Genomic DNA, 20252 nt, shown 5'->3' with positions numbered 1-20252 from the left:
CACACAGCTACAGGCTCGTGAGTTCTGCTGGGCTCTGGGCTGTGCAGCATGGTGCATGCCAGGATGCCAAGCAAGCAGACTCAGCATCATCCTTTCCTGCCTGCAGTGTGGGGGAAGCCTCTGAGAAATGCACAGGCTCTGGGCACCTCCCCAGTGCCAACCTGTAGCTCTGACCACTAAGCCAGGGCATCATATCTGCTGTGGGGGTAAGCTGGCAGCAATCACAGCTCCTCTGAAAGGAGGACAAGAGACAACAGATGAGATGATTGCATTGGTTTAGTCTCTAAGAGTGCTCAGTGCAGGTGGGCTGAGGTCAGGCTTGAACACAGTGGCTGAGAACAGCAACCCTTGCTGAGAGAGGGCAATGACATCCCAGTGAGATGCACGCATCTCTCCTAACTTTGATGGTGAAGTGAACCCCACATCAGGAGCGTGTTTTTCCCAGGGGCTACAGAAAGTTCTTCCCTGAGCCACCAGCTGGGTGGGAGCAACCTGCATCCCAGTGGTAGGTGAGGTGAACTGACCCCCCGTAAGCACCCTTTAACTCCTGACCTGCTGTCAGCCAAGCCAAAGTTTTCAGAAATGCAGTCAAGAAAATAAGGAAAATTACATTTTTGTGTTATGCCTGTCTCTGGACAGTGCACCACTCTGTCTGTGATACACAGCTCTGGGCACCGGAGAAAGGCACGCTCCCCGTGTTGGTTTCAACAGTCAGCACTTTGAGTCACCCGGGCTTCCTGCCTATGAGCCTGTATCTCTAAGTAATCATTTGCTGACAACTGTAAGTCCTTCTATCCTCCTTCACATGTCCTAGGCCCACTGTGCCTGCCAGAGGCCCAGAGCCAGGGTAACATGGCTCTTCATTTGGCTCAACTAAATCCAAGTACATTTTTCTGTCCTCCTACTGACCAAGAGAGAACCTGTCACAGCTCAGCTCTCTGCATTCCCAATCATTCTCCACAAAAGTTTAAATAGATTGCAGTTCCTCTGTTACCTGATCGGATATTTGCTTTCTTTTTAAAGACTTTTATGGTTGCTCCATTTGAAATCTGTAAGCAAGAACAAATATATAATTTTGAAACAAAAGTCTAGAATTCACGAAACCAGCAGTTTCATTTCCTCCTTCATTTCCTTCAGTCCATGGCAGCACAGGAACATGCCGGCTCACTTCGTTCTCACCGTGGTGTGCACGGGTTTCAGCAGCAGCCAGGGCTCGACCTTCAGGCACGGGTAGTAGCTGCAGTTTATTAGCCTTACCTAACAAGTAACTCTTACCTAAGAAGAGGGAAGGCACCTCTTCCAATGAACCAGCCTTGAAGACCTTTCCCTTTCTTTGATTTTTCTGGTTCAGCCCATATTTGGACATTTTCATTTTCAGGTACTGCTTTGTGCTGTTTCTTGCACCCATCTTTCTATAGATTGCTGAGGTTAATTTCTCTGGCTCCAATGAAATAGGATCTTACAGGAAAGTGAGGCAGGGAGGTGCACACAAAGATGAATTCTCTTCTGGTCCCCTTTTCTTCAGCTCAGTCTGTTCTCCCCATGTCCTACAAAGAGGCCATGTTGAGGGTCTAGCCTGGTGCTCCCAAGAACTATTTTCAAACTGAGCAAAATATTTACACACCATAAGATCAAGATCTGTATCTTACCACCACGGGATTTCTAGGAAAAATCTACCTCCTCCTTCCCTGAATTTATAGTGCTGCCAGAATGTTAAGTATTATCTTTAAAACAAACTGGCAAAACATGCTTTTATTGTCAAAGAGTAACTAAAAAACGGCTCCCACTGAGAGCTACACCACTGCTCTGCTGTCAAATGTTGAGTCTTGCCAAGAACTAGTGCACTTGCCTCTATAATTACAAAAACAACTGTCCAGTTCTAGGAAGGGATCTCTGCCAAAACAATTTAAGTGTTTTTTAAACCTTGGCAGCCAGCCTGGTGTGAGAAACCAGTTTAAACATTAAGATACTCTATCAAAAGCTGTGTCTTATGCCAAAAAAATCTGCACTTACATTTGCTCCTGGAAAGTAAATGCAATCCATTTTATAAGTATGATTTTTTGTGGGGATTCCATTTATCATACTGAGTTTCAGACCTCTTTCAGATAACACAGTGCACTAGAAAACCATACAACAAGTGGGAGTATGCTCTAAGGCTAGCTTGTGACGTTAAAAGAACACCCAGAGAGTCCTCCTACTTGGCCCTGAAGATAGGTAAACAGGAACAGGGCTACACAGCAGCTTACCCCCTCTCAGAGCCGTGTGGGCAATAAGCTGCCTTCATACCCTCTCCAAGAAGTAGGAGAGCAGCTCAACGCTGTTGGCTCCTGTCCTGAGGGAGACGGGCAGAGCTCACAGGGAGAACCATGCTTTCCTCCAGGAACCAGAAGCATTGCTGCAGTGCAGCCATAACCAAAGCCCCCACTTTAGGTTTTATTTCTGGGACAAATTATGCTTTTAGTATTAAGTGGACTATGCTTTCCCTTCTTTATCATTACTGCAGCAGCCATACTTGCTGTTTCTTTCTGTGTGATCCAATTAAAAAAAAAAATTAAAAAAGCCCTTCTTTTTGTGTCTTGCTGTCTAAATCACTTTTTGTAGTGGGCTGCTCCCATTGACACCTTAAAATATCTTTGCTCTTCCAGGTGCATCACCAACCGGAGCAAACTGGTAGAGGGAAGATCTCTTCAGTTCCAGACAACATGGAATACAGCTACTTTGCAAAACAGAAGATAAGTAGTGTGGCTCTATACCTCTTCCTTGTTCTCCAGGCCTCCTGACCTTACTATCATCCAGTTCGTGCCAGTCGGCTCCCTAGATCACACATTCAGATTTGCTTTCTGGGGCTCTGCCTGCTCCTGGAACATGTGATGCTGTCCCAGGTTGAGGAATTGTGACTGGACAGCAGATCTGAAAGTGGTTGTTTAGCTCTCTTCTTGCATGGGGAATAAGATGTCAAGATAATCAGCAACTTTCTTGTCATGGCTTGTGGTTACTCTCATGGAAACAACAGTGCAGACCTCATAAATAATCACATCAATAATACTACTAGGAGCAAAAAATTAGAGCAAAAGAGCATACAGGTCAGAGACACACAAAAGTCTAATAGTACAGAGGATTTTTTTTTCTCTTCACAGACACCACACAAAAATGCAAATAACCCCTTCTTGCATGTTTTAAAAATCAGTGTAGAAACTAAGTCTGCTTTTTCAAGAATGACTACTGACTCTGGGACCTTCACAACACAACCCTCATGCTCCACTACCTTAAAAAGATTTGATGGTACCTCCCCGTCTCAAACATCTGGTTACTTTCTAGCATTTAAGGCTGGCAAACAAGAAGAAAAATTCAGGCTTGCCACAGAACTCTAGGTACTGTTGAAATGTAAGTTGGAATTTTCTCAGGCAATTTCACTGCCCTCACACAGTATATGCAGTGTTCCTTTTTCTTGCCAGCTAGACACCTTTACATTCCCTTTTGCATTAATATGCACACTAGATATGTTAATGGCTAATACTTGCCACTAACACACTGCCTGAAATGCCACTGAGCTTCTGCCTAAAATGTAGACTACTTCATCAGAAAAAGAGAACTAAAATAGCTAACAGAGATATCCAGCACAATATTTATAAGGCAGCTGCTAAGCTATAATTAGTGTGGTTACAGCTCAGTAAAAACAACTGAGTCTCCTAGCTTGCACCTGCCTGCAGAAGCTTCAGATGACAACAAGGGCTGGGACAAAGATCCCCAGGGATGACAGTGACCAATAGACACCCATGACCCACAGCATGCCATGAGCTCAGGAAGTGCAAAGGGCTGCTGGGTAAAATCAGGGAGCACTTACGATAGTTGCCTGTGGTAAAGAGGGCAGGTACTGTCACATTAGACAGAAGTTCGAACATCTAATCAGATTCAAATCTATGTTGACCTTTGCTGCATAGACTCAAACTGCAACACTACAGTGTCCTAATTTGTACAAAATCTCTGCAAGTGGAGTGGAGGAGGTTAATCTATAGACAAAGTTCAAGACAGGCATAGGAAAAGCTGTATTTAAGCCACTGGATTGTGACTTGGGACATCTGGGTTCACCGCTGACTCTTACGAGGTAAGGAGAGCTACAAACACCTACAGGAATCTGTAAAGTGACTCTGAACGAGCTGGCTTCATATCTAAGCAGCCTTGTGCTCTGCCTAGGCTACAAAGTCCTGCTAGGAGTCCTTGTTTCGTTATGGATGGTACTCTATTTGCTCATGCAGACAGCAACATGTTCCGTGCCGGCTCAGGCTCCTCAGCATCATACTGCATTGCATGGCACAGACCTACAGCAGCAAAACTTCTAAATAAATAAAAATTTATGATCACGTTAAGAGCCAGACTTTCAAATTCAACAATGAGGCATAAAGAAAGATCTCTTTCTAAAAGTACTCAGCATAATAACCTCCATTTCCCAAACCTATCTGTAAGCATCACATGTGAACTTCCATATCACCTCAGGCCAATCACCTGTTGCACATTTTACACAGCCTCCCACCCTCCATTTTGACTGGTGTCACTGGAAACTCCTTAGAGAGGTAACTCTGCTTGATACGCTTTTCCAGTGTGCTACACTCAGAAGTGCCCTGCCACCAGTTGCAGCCTTGTGTGTTGTTGCAGTGATGGACAGATTACTGCAGCACTGCAAATGACTGGTTTACAGGTGAAATTGGAAGCAGAGAGAAAACTTATGCTACAAGTGGCAACAGCAGATGGAAGCAGAAACAGAGAGAAAAAGGGAAATTGACTGACACAGGAGGTCTCAAGAGAAGAGAGAGCAAATTCATCAGTGCTTTTTATTCTGACTCTTGATGAGATTTCACAAGTATCACTACTGCCTGTTCAGATAATCGAAAATGAGGTGGGTGTCTTGCTCATGGAGGCAAGACAAACTCAACAGCAGAGATCAAAGAGACTCAAGGCAATGTTCATAGCCAGAAATCAGATGCTGTTTTAAATGAAATGCTCAACAGAATTAACAGTTTACCTAGTATGCTTGAACCAAGCAGCCCTGTAAACCTCTGAAAAGTAACAGAAGACATGACTCACTGGCAAAAACGTTGTGTGTCACACAATTCTTTCTTTCTGTTGATGATGCTCAGCTATCTCTTCGAGATTTTGATCAATTGAGATTCTTCTGTGCAGACCACATTTAAATTGTGAAGAAACTGCTTCTCAACTCATTGGTATGGCTTCTGTGCTTACCTCATAATGACCGATGGTATTTAACTTCCTTATCCCATCCTCCATCACCTCTGAGGAACCATCAATATCTAACAATTCTCTTTGCTGCTCCTCAGACACAAGTTCTGCAGTATGACAGCAACAGAAAAAAGTTACATTCCAATGGCATTATCACTGTACAGATGTTTGTAAAGAAAAACACCACCTAATTATTTTTTGACCAGTGACTCCCAACTGAGCTGTTTCTCTCTGTCCTTGTGCCAGGTCACATGGAGGTGGTTTTGCACTCCCACAATACTGATTCCTTTTCTGAGTGACAGCCTCGGTGGCTTCCATTACTGCGGGCTTTTGATGCTTCACTTTGTGTTGGCCAAGGCAGAGTTTTTGGAGGTTCTTTCACCTAATCTAGCTATTCCACTGCACAAGCGTGCCCTGGTGTTATGGATACACTGAGACTAGAAGAAAGGTTCCACAAGCCACTTCTAAGAGATCACTAAAATGAGCTGTAGATTGACATAGCGCTTGTTAAGGGTGGTCAAGCACTGGTGATGGATATAGACATCAGATATGAAAGCAAATTATGAACACTTGCCAACACAGAATCTGAGAAGGTGAGGAAATATCAACATTTTAAGGAGCAAGTCCGGGAGGTGACAAATGCCAACAATGTAGAGTTTGTTAGATTTCCTACTGGGGCACATGGGAAGTGATATAGTGGCAACTACAGACTTTTATCTGACCATGGGCTCTTAAAAACCCAACAAGGAAAGGCCTGCTGGAACGGCCTTATTTACATCCGTAGATATTGTAGGTAACTTTGTGAGTCACACGAGAACTATTATATAAACCTAATTTGACTACAAATAAGCTATATTTGAAGGCTCTTTTGATCAAGGGCAACGTAGGCCTGTAGGAAGGAAGGAAGGAAGGAAGGAAGGAAGGAAGGAGGTAGGAGGAATAGGTAGGAACTAAAGTACTTGATAATCATGATGTGTCATCTGCTGATGAAATTTAACAACCACCTGTATTTAGGTGGATGGGCCAGCCACCTTACTTAACTCAGAAAAGGAATATAGAAATTATATATGTTTAATAAATAACATGTGTTTGTTAACTGCAGTGATGAAGTCCTTGCAGAATTGAAGCAGATATAGGTTCAGTGTTCCAACTAGTAGCATAAATGATCTAGTATTTGCCTCAAAATTCCTCATGAAGGCTACATTCTGTTTGAACTCTAAAAGAAATCAAAGGTATGAATCCCTAACATAAAAACTCCACAGACAGACCAGTGAACTCCATGAAAATATAACACAGTGACATTCTCTTACCAAGACCGATTTCATCCAGCTGAAGACCATAGAGAAAGCCATTCTTATTAAAGAAAGCCTGAAGGCTCTTCTCCTTGGCTTGGCCTATGGTGTCGCAGTCCAGAACATTAACCTGAATAGTCTGACAAGCATCTCCACTCTCATTTTCTGGGACTTTTTCAAAGATAATATTCACTGTCTGGGGAAAGAAACACATGTTATTCTGACTTACAGGGAACACCTAGCATGGGAAACCTAAAAATTCCTGACAGGTTTTCAGCATATAGGAGATTTTCAGCATATTTATTATTAAAGTTATTTCAAATAAAGATTATTTGAAGGAATTACACAATGAAGCATTTAGAATTCTTCATGTTCAAAAAATCAAAGATATATATAGCTATATATTTCCAAAAGTGTATTCTGTCTTCTGCTTTTGTGCAAATGTATTTCAGTGAATCACCAAAAAAAGAGAGGAGACAAGGAAAAATTACAATTCATGTTCTAAAAAAAGCAAATCTTTTATGTAAAATGAATGCCTTAACAGGAAAACTGCAAGTGACAGGAGATGTGATAAGGCTGCTGAGTAAGTCATGGTGAGGATGATTGATTTTGAGTGGATAGGAAATAGTGTTAAAATGCATATTTACACCAGCAGATTATGCTGAGTGCCTTACATCATAAAATATATCCACCTCCCTTGGAGGTGTCAGTGTCTGTCTGTGTGCAGCTGTGTCTCTAGAGGCAGCACAGAAGCAGTGGGAGCAGAAGCAGTGTGAAGAGAAAGCATGTTGCAGCAGGCAGAATTCAAAATGGTCCACATCTGCAAAGTGTGCTGTATTCTATTGGTTATTACTCTAGGTCAAACACCCATACAATCTGTCCAGTTATATCACCCTGCCCTTTAGCTCACAGCTTCTCTTAGCTGGGACACAACTCATCTGCTAGGCTGCACACTAGCTGAGTACAGGCTACAAGTAAGTGCCAATGAGACTGGGTGACCATCTCTTGGGACTGTTTTTTGTCAGGTTGTATTTTTGATCAGGTCAGGCAGATTGATTGCTAGAAGGCAGGGAAAAAGGGATGAGGCACAGAACTGCTAGTGCCGAGCCATAATAGCAAAAATTTCCAGTGCCCCAGCCTGCTCCATGCAGCAAAATCACTGTTCAGCTACATGGATACAGATGTTCTGCTGGAGATGTTCTGGGACAGAATTAAAACAAGTGTTTTAGGTGCTGGTACTTGACTACAAGTGGCATAGGAAAATAAACATACTTGAACCCTTCTGGCTGTTGGATGTTTCTGGTATAATATTTATGTTTGACTGAAACGAGAGTACTGCAGGTGTGACTCCGTGAAAGAGTGATCATTGAAACAGGAAGCATGTAAAACATTTTTTTATCTGCTGTCACGTGAAGGAAAGAACTTCTGTCCAGGTTGTTGCAGGGACAACTTTTCTCTCTTTTTAGAAAAATGGGTAGTTATTAATAGTTGTTGAATGGTAGTTTCTGCTCATTACCCAGCAAGAATGGAAATTATAACACACTGGGAGTGAAAAAAAGTAGTCCAAGGTGACATCAGTTAAGTTTACTGTTTCTACAGAAGCAAAAGGAGTATTTAAACAGGGTTGCAAAACGATGAAGATCAGGATTTAAGAAAGACTAGGATGTAACTTAAGTAATAGAAAATAACTTAATCAGGACACCGAGATGTTTAATTGTGAGGAAAATGAGTCCATGGAAAGGACAGACGGAATGGAAGAACAGGATATGTGGGAACAGTGCCTGCAGAAGGAGAAGCAGACTGGACACCATGCCTCAGGTTGGGATTTGATGCGGAAAATTAGTAAAAAATATATTGGCACAGCAATGAGAGAGTCATGCTTGGTTAGGTCCACAGACCAACTGAACAGACAGCAGTCCTGTCCTTGACTTGGATTGCCCTGAGGTCATGGTCTTGTGGACAGGGACTAACTGTATTTTGTCCTTGGGAAACTCATTTTAATCAGTCTTTGCCTCTTCTAGTCTCTGAAATGACCTTCCTGGAGTAGCTCCTCGAACTTTAACTGATGTTGATTTTGCTCTACATCTTTGGAAGCATTCCTTCCTTTAGCTGATCCTTTCCTACTAACATTATTCCTACACTGCAATATTCGTGTTCCTGCTTCTCCTTAATTTTCTATTCCTTTCAGACTATCAGGAGAAACTGTCTATTTGTCTGCTGCCTTTTCAGCTCATGCTCTCACACAGGTTGCACAGGAACGTGCAGCCTCTTCAGTCATTAGCAAGCGAGAATCCTCCCATTCCCACTCAACGGCAGGACTGTTAAAAGAGAGTACTCATCCTTTATGTACGTAGAATACAAGTCATTTGTGGACTGCTTAAGTGGAAGTGTCCAAAATGTTAGGATAATAAGAACACTTTACAACTCAAAGAAGTGGTCAGATGGGAAGGAATATTTAAATGCATAAAAGTCTCTAAAGCACCTGCAACTACTTTTATAGGAACTAGCTTGGACACTAGTTACAAGACAGGGATAACTGTAAAAACCATATTTGCACTCATGCAGTGACAGAAATAAGATTTGAAGACAGTGTTTACAGATGGCTTTTCAGATTTGTACTTTTCTTGAAAACTAATTTCAAATAATGAATTATTTACTACAGCTATTAATAAACATAGCAGATAATAAATCAGATGTGGTTTAATGTGATAATATAATATTAAATATATAATTAAAGAAATATGATAATATAATATTTTCTAAGAAATAAAGAACAATAATCTGGGATATTCAAGGGCTCTTATTCATTACCCTGTTCTCTGCTCAGCTATGCATCTGAACAGATCATATTTCCATTTATCAGAGAGACTGAAAAAAACCAAAAAAACCTTTTGATTGGTAAAAGTTAGAAAATTTATGTAAAGAGTCAGCACCGTGATGTACAGCACAACAAAACTGCCTTAAACCACTCCCCTCTCTCCCAGACGATGAAATACAATAAACAGGAAAAATTAGATTGATTGCATGATCCTTCTGCAGCAGTTACCCATGAAGAAGTTATAGAACAGTTAACCAACTGACACAGAAAATGTTAAAGGAGTTAAATTTAGGCTAGATGGGCACTACACAAAGGAAGGGTTGTGCTGTAGATGCTGTAGTATATGGCACTCAATTTGTCTCTAATCCAGAAGACTCTCCTGTAGTCAGCATCTGCATTGCTCACTTTCTAGTGAGGGCTTTTGTGTCCTTTTCTGCTGACAAAAATCCCCATATATCACATGCTTTAGTATCTTCCTTATCTCTCACAAAGTGTGACTAATAATACCACAACCATGATGTCTTATTAGGAAATTGGTTTCTCTGTCTCAGCTTTACTCTTTTACAGGCCTCCCACTTCTTTTAACTCATAAAGCCGTTGAACACTTTAAAGAACCTTCCAGCACATGGCTTAGCTTTCCTTTTAATAAAAGGCTGTTGACTGAACAGGTGAATTAGATCATTTATTTCCATCTAAAAACACAAACACATTTCAGCAAAGAATTCAACAGCCCAAATGCCTTTTTTAAAATAAACAGTGACTACTCAAAAGAATACTGGAGCACCAAATCTACCATAAGAATAAATCTCCCCTGGTTTTCTACAGGAGATATACCACCGAGAACTCCTCCCATGCCAGACTGGCATTGTGTAGCTTTTCTATTCAAAATGAAACACTTCAGTGAAATGCTAACACTCAGCTGTGCAGTGCACTCCTTCAGCAGTCATTGAGCAAATTATCTGCCAAGGGGTGCAGCTGCTTGTCTGCCTGTGAGAAAGCAGGCTTGCTTCCTCAGCCTGAGAAAAGGCTCCATGACACATCCAAGTCTCTTTCAAGGCAGTTTTATCTCTCACTACTCAAATATAAGCACAGCATGAAACAGCAGAGCTCCTCAGCTCATACTTGACCCATGCTTTTAGAAGCATCTTTCCTTCAATTCCTCCACTTGAGTATGTAGTTCAGCAGCCCATCTCTGTTCAATATCTCACCCCTTCTAGCAGAGAGGGCTAAGAGTAGGGGGCTGGGTGGTCCCAAGGTCTGTGGTCTTTTTAAAAAAGACATGGGGCCCTGCCAAAGAACAGTTGTAATACAATTCAAACCCAACATGTTTCTTACTTCTCTTTTTTTCTGGTTACGAATGGCCTGTCCTTCCTTCTTTCTCTATACCTAGGTTCTTTCTCCTTTGTCTGCCAAGAGTTTATCTGCATAGTGGTGTGTTTAGGAGAAGACCTGTGGAGCTCCCCCCGATTTTCAGGAGCCTGTTTGTATCCTGCTTTTATTGGATTGGAATTGAACTCCCAATCCTGAAAGGAGAAATTCTCATGCAGAGCGCCTATACTCCTGTTTGTGCCCTGTCACTGATTTGAGAATTGAACTCCCTAGCAGATGTATCCCTGTGTCTTCAAGTGCCTACACAGCTTAGAAAATTTGGACAGTAAGTGTCTGCAGCTGTGCTTCAGTATCTTTCTATCACCCTCTTCTTGGCTGTATTTTTATGCTTTGTTCTGGACAGATACGTTTTCATTTACTGCTATTGCAGGGCTGGGGAAAGGGGCAAAACAAAATACCAACAAAATACTGTGAGACTCAGAATGTAACTGCAGTTAGCAAATGTGCAAATGCATTTGAAAACTCAGATCCGAATTTATTCCATGCAGAAAATAAAACCTGCAATACCTTAGACAGAAATTTTCTTCCACTGTAAGGTTCCCTGTCTGTATGCTCACAGGTCCTGCATGTCATTACAGTGCATGTGAAGTGGTGTTAGTAAGAGAAAAAAAGCTGACTACTTCCTCTTTAGCCTCCTGTTAGATGCTATTCTTCCAAGAGAAACCATGCACAGCTGATTTGCTTCCCCAGCCCAGAAAGCTTCACCATTCCACCTAAGTGTCTTTCACAGCACAGTTTTAGTTTCCAGCACAAATCTCAGATAAATACACCAAACAAAACTGTTTCCATGTCCAGCAAGAACTACAGTCCTTGGACTTCATCTCTGCAATTTCACTGCAGGATCCTCTCTCCTTTTCTGATGGTTTTAAAGGGAACGTTAAGCCACTTCTCAGCTAAGAACTGCTGCACCTTAACTGGGAAAGCTGACTTACTAACTATATAATAGTATCATTATCTCCTATTTAAAAGCAGGAATATAAAGTACAAAGGCAGCAAACAACATCTGAGAAAGGCTATGTGCTCTCTCACTTCCTCACCCATCTACAGACAGCCTTCCCCAGTGATATCAAGTCCTTCAGACCACTTCCCCTCTTTCTTCTTCTCTGCAGACTGACCACAAGACCCTCTTAGTGACTGCATGCATAGAAGTAGCACGGGGAAAAGTATTTAAGGTTGTTCAGCAGTTTCAGAGTCAGCTGTACCCCAAGGGCTCTCCATTTGAATTCGTGCTATAAATAAGAAAAGTCAATCAATTCCACAGGACCAGATGTTTCTCTGCAGTCTACTCGTAACAGGCATATTGGGCTTGCTTGAAAATTGTTGCTCTGTATCACTACTGGGTTTTGTATCCTATGGCTACATATAGGAATATATTTAAACTTACTCTGCATAATGCAGAATGCAGCACACAAACGAGGAACCCAAATATCTTGTATTATGCATTTCTTTTTTAGGTCCCAAACTTTCTTTCCAAATGTGGTAACTTAGCTTCAAGTACCTTCAAATGAAGCTTCTAACAACAGCCTTGTAAGAAGATTTAACTATAACTTTATCAGTTTGAGAATTTTCAGCAGAAAATCACAATTCAGAAATGATTCACAGAAATGCTGCCATTTCAGTGAGTTTCCTACGTGACCCAGTGAGCTAAAACCAATGGATTGCTGACAAGCCAAATTTTCTAGAGTCATGTAGTCTGCTCCAGTATAGGGCATCTTAAGACCTCCAGGTTCTTGCTGCAAAACAGATGGGCAGACCTAGAAGCTTCAGCCCTACTTGAGACTCCAGATATAGGCTCTGAAAATTAATGAATTCTCCTCCAAAGCCACCTGCACTTGCAGTGTCCGTGCCATTGCCGTTGCTGCCTGGCAGTTTCTGTTGCCAATGTCTGAAGCCCACTTTTCAGTTGCACTTCCCATACTCCTAATTAAGTATGGTAACTCCACCAGGAAGCCAGGAGTTACAAATCAAGGAAGCTATGCAAATGACTGGAAACACACATTTTAAACTTCTCAGACCCAAAATCACTCGGAAAATCTGGAACAAAAAAGTGCTCTGGTTATTCTGAAAACCTTTTTCAGACCTCCTACTCCCAAAGTCACAATTTTACATGCTCCAAAGTGCAATAATCCTGCTATCTCTTCTCATCTCAGTGTCAGAATGACAATCAGCAAGAGAATTCCAGCTTTTAAAGAAGTCTGGGTGTAACCGTAAAATAGAGAGTATTTCTTAGTTGCTTTGAGAAAGGCAAAAAAATCTACAGTAAAGTTCAGAAACTAAGCTAGACTTCCTAGATACCTAGTTTTTAACCAAGTAGGTAAATAAAATCCACCATGCTGTAACCTTGCTAATTTGAAGCTAATTTGGTTCTAATAACATGGAAACTCACAGCAAATTATTGCTGCCTGAAGATTAGCTACAAGTAAACACAACAGAAAAATAAAACCTCTGCATTCCATTCTTTCATTCATTGGTAAAGTGTAATTTAGTTTAAATTCTAAGCATGTTTATATTTTTGTAGTACACTTTAAAATAAGAAGGATTTTTTAATACCCTGAGACTTCACTAAATCTAATCTCTGGCGATTAATGCATGCTGTGAAATGAGGAGTGAGTGCTATTTGTGAAATATATATTGGTGAAATACCAGCTAGTTAAACTCCATTGTGTTCTGTAACTTTGTCAACAATAATAATTTTACTATCTGGGTACTTAACCATCACCTTAGTGTCTAAGAACCTTAATTTAGCTTCCTAGAAAGAGAGAAAACATTGTAGTTGTCTGTGTTTGGAGGGAAGACAAGCTGGCAAACATACCACTGTTTTGAATTCAGACACTTGCCACAGCAGCCAGTCTTCGTTAAGTGTGTACAGGGCCTTGCAAGTTATCGCATCAACAGGTCCTTTGTTTATCCTCTGATTGAGGGTTGTCACTAGCAAATAGAAAGGTTCACCAATTGTCTCCTAGGATGTGAAAAGAAGGCAAGAAACATGTTTATTTTAGTAATCCTTAAATGACCACGAATAACTAGAAAAAAATCAAGTGTAACAAATTATGTTATTTCCTTTTAACTAACTTGTTACCTTGCAATTAGAAAAGAAAATACCTCTGAGTAGATTTGTCTAGTTATTTGTTTAACCTCCATCCTTTGCTTTTCAGTGTAAAAGTCTCATGCAAATAGCAAAGGGACAGCTGGAGTGTGTGGTAAGACAGCTCACAGGTCCTTGCTGTGCACAAGCACGCTACAGACAAGCTGCTCCTACTCCACCTGGCAGATGCTTTCTAGTTCCACCAAAGAGTGGGTGGGAGGTGAGACATGCACGTGTTCACACACATACTTTAGCTATTTCTTCCATTTTCAGTCCTGTGAGAAAACAAGCTAACAACTAAAATTCCTTTTGAATTGGTGTTTCCCCTTGCTGTCCCTGAATAAACACCCTGGGACCAAGATGGGGGGACATACACTGGTGTATCAGCAAAAGAGGGAATGAAACTAGGCCTTTTCTCTCCCGCCTAAACCCCAGTCTTCAGGAAAGCACCCAAGAAAGGAAGGGTGTATCTTTGTTTCCACATGACACCATTCCTGCAGCCTGGCTAAGGCATCTCACTAGCACAGCTCTGTAGAGATGACTGGTGTACCGAAAACGTATCACTGACAGTTCCTTGGCACTCTCCTGGGGCTTTAGGAAACAGGTGTGAGCTGCTGAGCATCAAACAATTCTGCTGCTGTATGAATGCAAGGACTGATGAGAGTGATACCATCAGTGCAATATCATCACATTGATAAGAGAGACAGGAAGTGTAACCAAGCTCTGAAACCAAGAACAAAGTGCTACCAAGTGGACTTGAATAAACAAACAGTAAAATGAAACAAAATGCTTATTTTGTTTCTATTTGAAGTCATTTAGTTGTTGAAATTTGCAATGCTGTTTGGAGGTCGAAAAGTTCAGAAAGAATTTTAGTTTTCTAAAGGACGGTATTCCTTCAATGTCCATTACATAGTAGCTTTCCAACAACTTGCATAGAAAGGTACCGCTGCATTTTAACAAGTGTGTCAGTCAGTCTTTTAGTTTGATCACAATATATCTCACTGGGCTGAAATAATGTCTGACATGAAAAAAGGATATGCTAGATTACAAAATTACCCAAATCTTAGCCAAATAAATGACATGATCATTGCTTGGAGATGACCATGTCATACTCTTTTCCTGCATCCTACTGATGACAACCAGCTAAGTCACCTAAAACTAGAAGAGTGTGCACCAGTAATGTTATATGTTAGAGTAAATGCTTTAAACTGATCCCTTGAACAGTTCCTATGGAAAAAATCAATTAAAGAAATTCTTCACATCTCTTATGTAGTGAAAAGATGTACACTACCCGGAGAAATCCAGAAAGGCAAACAGACATCCAGTTTGTCAGCAATTTTTCTACCACAGATTCCGTTCGTCTGAGCAGGAGCTTAGGCTGTACATTGCTTGATTGCTCCATCAAGTCCCTTGTCAACACTTCCAAAATATGGGTCAGATAAACTAGCTTAGTTTGTAATGCAATAGTCAAGAAGGATGCAAACAAGCACCTGTTAAAAAAAAATAAAATAAATAAAAAGCTGTAATTTTAGAGTATCTCTTCCCAGTCAGATTTAATAAATGAAACACACTTTAGTGCAGTTCATATCCTATGTTTTCCCTCCTCAGACACATAAATTGTCCACTGTTCTCTACAAAAATATAAAAAATGCAAGTCCATCTGCTCTTGTGATTATTTTTTAAACAGAACTTGTGCCTCTAAATTTAATTCTGCAGAACAACACCTGCTTCAGTGACAGAACATTTCTAAACTGTAGAACTGTTGATCTAACTGCAGGAAGTGTTTACAGTTTTGAAGTGATATTTCCTGCTCCTCTGCCTCTGTTTACATGTACAAATATTCCACTTTCTCTTTAATGGCTTGTTTTAATGATAATGTTTTTTCTTCCTCAGTGTGTGCAGATGGAGAAAAAGGAAAAACGCTCTGGAGTACTGCAAACTTGTTTTGCAAGTAGTAGAAATTATATTTGTGTGCTATAATCCATGTTGTTTTTTCTGGCTAATTCTTTGTCTTGAAGATGATAAGCATAATCATACTATACCTGTCTTTCACAGAGAAATTTTTCTGCTTTTCAAGGGTGTGAATGAGAGTAACAAGAAAGTTCTTGTTACAAATTAAAGCATGCAACATGTTGAAGCTTTCATCCTTGCTCGTTTGGTCTCTGCTCTGGAATAGTTAAACAAAAATAAGCGAACTGTAGATTTGCTATGATGGATTCTTAATGCTCAGAAAAATGGTAAGAAACATATGGGATAAGATCCTGGCCTCATTCAAATCAGTGGGAATTTTGTTTTATTTCACAGGTCTCAGGAGTTTACTGAAGATGCATTTGCATTTGTGTACAACACAGAGTACACACATATAGAGCATACATTTACCGTCAAATATACCAAGTAGTACCAACAGTGCCAATAGTTAAGTTTGCCTGCCATTTCTCATTACTAGATTCTGTTTATTTTATTTAAATAAGTCATAATATACATTGGGTAACAGCATCTTAAATTTCAAATTCTTTTTATATATAAATCCATGTAAGCCTCCTCAAGGAGGGTAGGGAACATACTGAAAACGTAAGCTCATGTGTTCTAGGACAACACTGAGAGAAGGGATACAATTGCTCTTGAAAAAAAAAATTACTAATTAAGGCATATCACACTACACAACTTACCTGTGGCATTTCTTCACTGAAGATGGATGCAAAGCCTCCTGACTAAAATATAAGGGGATATTTATCATTCTTAAGTATACCAGAAGTTTCTAACACATGTATGTTAAACACACCAAGCATGTTCCTGATACTACTTGAAATAAAACAATGGAAATGCCAGATTCTAAAGCAGAGACAATATAAAAACTCTACACAGTAACTTCTGCAAAAGTGTGGCCAAAGTTCACTGAAAAGTAAACTCTCAAAGATGACCTGGTATTGACTTCAGTGTTCTTGAGTGTGTTACTTGATGTTGCTGAGCTGCACTAGCACAGCAGTCAACTAATGCTCCACAGGAAGAGCTGTTTATTATCCTCATCCTCAAATGTGCTCGTGTGCAAGGGGTGCTGCAGGCTGCATCCTTCTTGGATGGCAATGACAGCCTTTGGTATACACAGTTTCCATAACAGAATGATACTTGAGCTCATCTGCCTCTATTAATTTCAAGGCACTTTATGAATGCTCACTAATGAACTCTCCAGGAGGTCCATGCTGTCAGTCTCCAGAGAGGCACAGGTGCCACCACACATCCAGTCCTAGCAGAAGCCTTCACACAAAAGGAAGCCCCCAGTTCTCAAATACCTTGTCAATGCCTCTTGAGCACCAAATTTACACTAGTAACAATTACTGTCACCTGCTTTATCTGTGATGCTGGCTGCCCCTAGTTTCCTTACAGAATCACAGAATGGTTTGGGTTAGAAGGGACCTTAATGTTCATCTAGTTCCAACCCCACTACCACGGGCAGGGACAATTTCCACTGGACCAGGCTGCTTAAATCCCCATCCAACCTGGCCTTAAACACTTCCAGGGATGGGACATCTACAACAGCTCCGGGCAACCAGTTCCGATCTCTCATCGCACCTATCATAAAATATTTCTTCCTTATGTCCAATTTAAATTTATCCTCTTTCAGTTTGAAACCATTGCCCCTTGTGCTGTCACTAGAAGCCCTGCTAAAAGTCTGTTTCTATCTTTCTTATAAGCCTCCTTTTTATTGAAAGGCTGCAATGAGGTCTCCCCAGAGCCTTCCTGAACAACCCCAACTCACTCGGACTTTCTTCATTGGAGAGGTGTCCCAACCTTCTGACCATTTTCATGGCCCTCCTCTGGACCCACTCTAAGAGGTACAAGTCTTTCTTGTGCTGGGGACCCCAGAACTGGCGACAGTACTCCAGGTGGGGTCTCACAGGGGCAGAGAGGACGAATCACCTCCCTTGACCACTGGTCACACTTCTTTCTGATGCAGCTCAGGGTACAATTGACTTTCTGGGCTATGAGTGCACATTGCCATCTCACATCTAATTTTTCATCCCTATATGTGATCTTTCATCCCTCCCTTTCTTCATTCCTTATGTTCTCTTCTCCCCTACCATACTCTTCTTCCTCTTTCTCCACTGGCTATTCCAATTTTTCCAGAACTTCTTCAGCAACCCATACACCCATTACCAATAAAACACACACACTGAAAAAACCAGAACCACATTAATGGTTAAAAATGCTTGTGAACATGGAACAAGCACATAGCATTAAACACAAAAATGTGTGAAATTTAGGGAAAACAGAAATAATACTACAAATTTAACAAGTAAAGGAAAAGACAGGCTAAACAGTAAAAACATTAGAAGAATAGATATAATATCCATTTAACATCCACAAGCATTAAGCAAGAAAATAAAAGCTATCAAGCCAGATTAAATATTGAAAATTGAAGCAGTGGAAAGCAAGACTCTCAAAATGAAGATGGGATCCATCACCCTTAATTTTATGTATCTGACTCCCTCTTTAAGCTTAAACTTGTCCCATCCTGAGAGAGATGTCTCAGGGAAATGAGATGAATCACTTTCTTGAGCTGCCCATCTCTGTACTGACTACAGAAGATGCTCAGTGAACAGCTTTGATCTCCATGTATAAATAGCTCAGATTAGATGTGACAAAGCCCATTAAACACACTGGAAGGCAGAAAGCATACAATATGGACATCATTCAAACACATGAGGTTAGTGAAGGAAGTGGTGGTTTTGCACTTTGACCCTTCTGTCAACCCTTGCAACAGTCAGTTGCAATCTCTACCTCATTGTTTTTTCTGTTCATCTATAATGTTTGTTTAGTGGAGCACAGCTTTCCTACCACACTCATACAGCACAAGGCATATTTGGACACTCCTGCAATGTAAACAATGAGTACTTAGCAGAAAAAATTGGTACACAACACGTTAAATAACTTGCCTGACACATGTTTGTAGAGAGCTAATAGTAGCAAGTGACCCTTTGTGGTACTGGTATTTCAAACTCAGACAAAATCCAACTGGAATAATTTCCAGAATGTGCAGTGGCACAAGACTTGCCAAGGCAAAACAGGAGCCCTTCCCATTCTGACTTTATATAATGCCACAGAGTGGCAGACTTTGTGCCTCTTTTTCTTTACTTTTTATTTGCATAAAGCACAGTATTTCCACTCAGACAGCTTCTACAGATTATTACTGTTTTGACAGGGGAGGACTATCACTAGGAAAAGATATATTCTTAAAAATAAAAATGCTATTTTAATGTTAATATGCCTGGCAACAAAACAAACAGAAAGGAAAGAGATGCAGACAGTAAGGTTGCCTTAGTCTACTTTCTTCAAACCACCTGGTGACCCCTTACAAATTAGAATAATGGGGGCATCACAGTAGTACCAGAAGAGATATTTGCAGTGTCCTTTGGTGTGAGAACCGAACTCAAAGTACACCAGGATTTTGCATATGTAATTGCTAAATATTATTCCACCTTAGTATCTGGTATTTGGTTTTGTACAAAAAACAAAGGCCCTGATTCCACACTATCACATGTGTTTAACTTTATCACAATGAGTTTTCACTGGGATCACAAACAGCACTAAAATGAAGCAGTGTGCAGACAAGACTACAGGACTTGGCCGCAGCAGTGATGAGTAGTGCATGAAGACTAGTAGATAATTCACATACATTCCAGTTATGCCTAACCAAGGGTTTCTACTCTCTGGTGTCAGTTATACAAAAAACTATCACCAGTTGAGATCACAGCTTCTGCCAGTTGGGTAAATGCTGGTAAGCACTGGTAAACACCATGATATAATTTTGAAAGTTGTGGCAAAGGTACTTATCAGCTCATAAGGTGCCACATACGCAAAGAAAAAAACCCAGTAAGAAACATAAAACATTCAAGAGAAGGCATCTGGTCCGCTGACACAGTGGCACAAACTGCTCCAATGAACACTGAAAATATCTACCTCTAAAGTGGACAACACAAGTACTTATGGAATTTCTAAGCATTTGACCTGCACCTCTTTGAATCAACATCTTACCATTTCTGTCAGCACCCTGGTGTAGAAAGCAGAATTTCTTCATCAGTCTAATTAGGAAGTGTCATGATGTTAGCTAGCCTGACTGTTACTCTAATTAGCTATAGCACTGGAAGTGAAAGCATGGGAACGAAAAGAGCAATGGATAAATTATAGCTTAGTTAGAATGGCCTGAAAGGCAAGCAGCTGAGTGAGGCTGGACAAAAAGAAATGGATACACACACAACCCTTGAAAATTGAAGAATGTTGCTTTAGCTACAGCATAAAGGCTTGCTTAAATATAGAGAAGTACAGCCTTAAGTGTTCTTTGGTAATTTCTGATTTAAGAAAAGTTTCTTGTGAAAACAATTAGCAATGACTGTGTAGTATTTTCTTTAGTTATTTGATCCTGAGCTTCCTAGCT

The 20252-nt window shown here is 40.6% G+C and overlaps 1 protein-coding gene across 1 annotated transcript in view; it reads right to left on the bottom strand.

Moving 5' to 3' along the window:
• Positions 1-20252, bottom strand: part of PLXNC1 (plexin C1) — a 70212-nt gene that overhangs the window by 9953 nt on the left and 40007 nt on the right. The window contains exons 18-24 of the mRNA XM_051784029.1: positions 16489-16530; positions 15862-15986; positions 15111-15309; positions 13547-13693; positions 6546-6723; positions 5239-5342; positions 995-1049 (exon numbers count right to left, since the gene is read on the bottom strand). Coding sequence (XP_051639989.1) covers positions 995-1049; positions 5239-5342; positions 6546-6723; positions 13547-13693; positions 15111-15309; positions 15862-15986; positions 16489-16530 — 850 coding nt within the window. The remainder of the gene's footprint in view (positions 1-994; positions 1050-5238; positions 5343-6545; positions 6724-13546; positions 13694-15110; positions 15310-15861; positions 15987-16488; positions 16531-20252) is intronic.

This window comes from Manacus candei, unplaced genomic scaffold (assembly GCF_025592945.1).
Source record: "Manacus candei isolate 608988 ecotype Guabito, Panama unplaced genomic scaffold, ASM2559294v1 h1tg000018l, whole genome shotgun sequence".
Classification (NCBI taxonomy): domain Eukaryota; kingdom Metazoa; phylum Chordata; class Aves; order Passeriformes; family Pipridae; genus Manacus; species Manacus candei.
The sequence above is the reverse complement of the archived record's forward strand: the minus strand, read 5'-3'. Positions and strand labels throughout refer to the sequence as shown.